The following is a 1,053-nucleotide window of genomic DNA, read 5'->3' as shown; positions in this document are numbered from 1 at the left end:
GTATGAATACGATATTCCACTTACGGCGTTGCTCGGCAAGCAAAACAGCGTTGGATGACTCGCTTAAATTAGAGCCCGTCACAAGCATCTTCTTGACTCCATTATCAAGCGCTCTCTGGATCACGTCGTCAAGATCATCTACAGAAAACTCCCGTCAGCATACCGTACTCGTTCACTAACGCTATGATACTGTACTCGCCTTCATGACTGCTCCTTCCATTATACACCCCGCGAAACATCGGGTCAGTCAGATTCGCTCCAATGTCGATGTATCGGTAAGCCACTCCCGACATGCTCACACTGATGTCTGCCGGCGCCGCAGCAGTAGGCTTGGTCATGATGCTGCGCTGCTTGGTGATTCTAGCTCTAGCTAGGGAGCCGAATGCGTATCTCCGAGAACCAATAATGCAACGACGCGTGGAAATTATCAAAAAAGCCTGTCTTACGCGCGACGCCAGTATGAATGGAGGTTGTTGTCGGCCGAGTAGATGCTGATGATGAATGCAGGGGAACCATATGCTCGCACGCGTAATACTATTGATGATAGCGGTTCAGAATTTGGTGAACCAGGCCGTGGTTAAACTCTCGGGCATACAAAGGTAGCACTGCGGGTTAGGGATATTTAGAATTTAGGCACTGAACGGCCAGATCAACTCCCCGTGAGCGACTGAGGCTCGATCGCAAGACAAAATCTTTGTCGTCGATCCGTTCTCGCTGTATGCAATCGCCATCAGCTTTACGAATATGATCTCAATTGGGTATTATAGAACGTATCATATGCGTTGCTCGCGCGTAAGGTTGCTATCGTGCAAGCGGTCGAAGACCTGAATTCGGAGGTCGTTCTGTGTATCCGTCATCGATTTAGTGACTCAGAAATTAGATCACCCTGGCAAGCTGCTATTAAATGTATACTAAATATCTTCGCAGGCACCCGCATCTGAGGAACGCCGAATTTCGCAGTACCACCATTACATTTGCGTGCTGACTTCTGCTGAGACGTGACAGCACTCGCTGCGTAGCCCGGCAGTTTATCGAAGAAACCCATTCGCATGG

General features: G+C 49.2%; 1 protein-coding gene across 1 annotated transcript; it reads right to left on the bottom strand.

Moving 5' to 3' along the window:
• Window positions 1–10: 10 nt before the first annotated feature.
• On the bottom strand, window positions 11–338 carry V1518DRAFT_430159 (uncharacterized protein; the record flags this gene model as incomplete). Its single annotated transcript, XM_066906169.1, has 2 exons — window positions 11–138; window positions 191–338. Coding segments are annotated over 2 exons (276 nt in total), but the record flags the coding sequence as incomplete, so codon positions are not given.
• Between the last annotated feature and the right edge of the window lie 715 nt (window positions 339–1,053).

Source organism: Limtongia smithiae (genome assembly GCF_038497785.1).
Source record: "Limtongia smithiae strain NRRL Y-17922 unplaced genomic scaffold V1518scaffold_41, whole genome shotgun sequence".
Lineage (NCBI taxonomy): Eukaryota > Fungi > Ascomycota > Lipomycetes > Lipomycetales > Lipomycetaceae > Limtongia > Limtongia smithiae.
The sequence above is the reverse complement of the archived record's forward strand: the minus strand, read 5'-3'. Positions and strand labels throughout refer to the sequence as shown.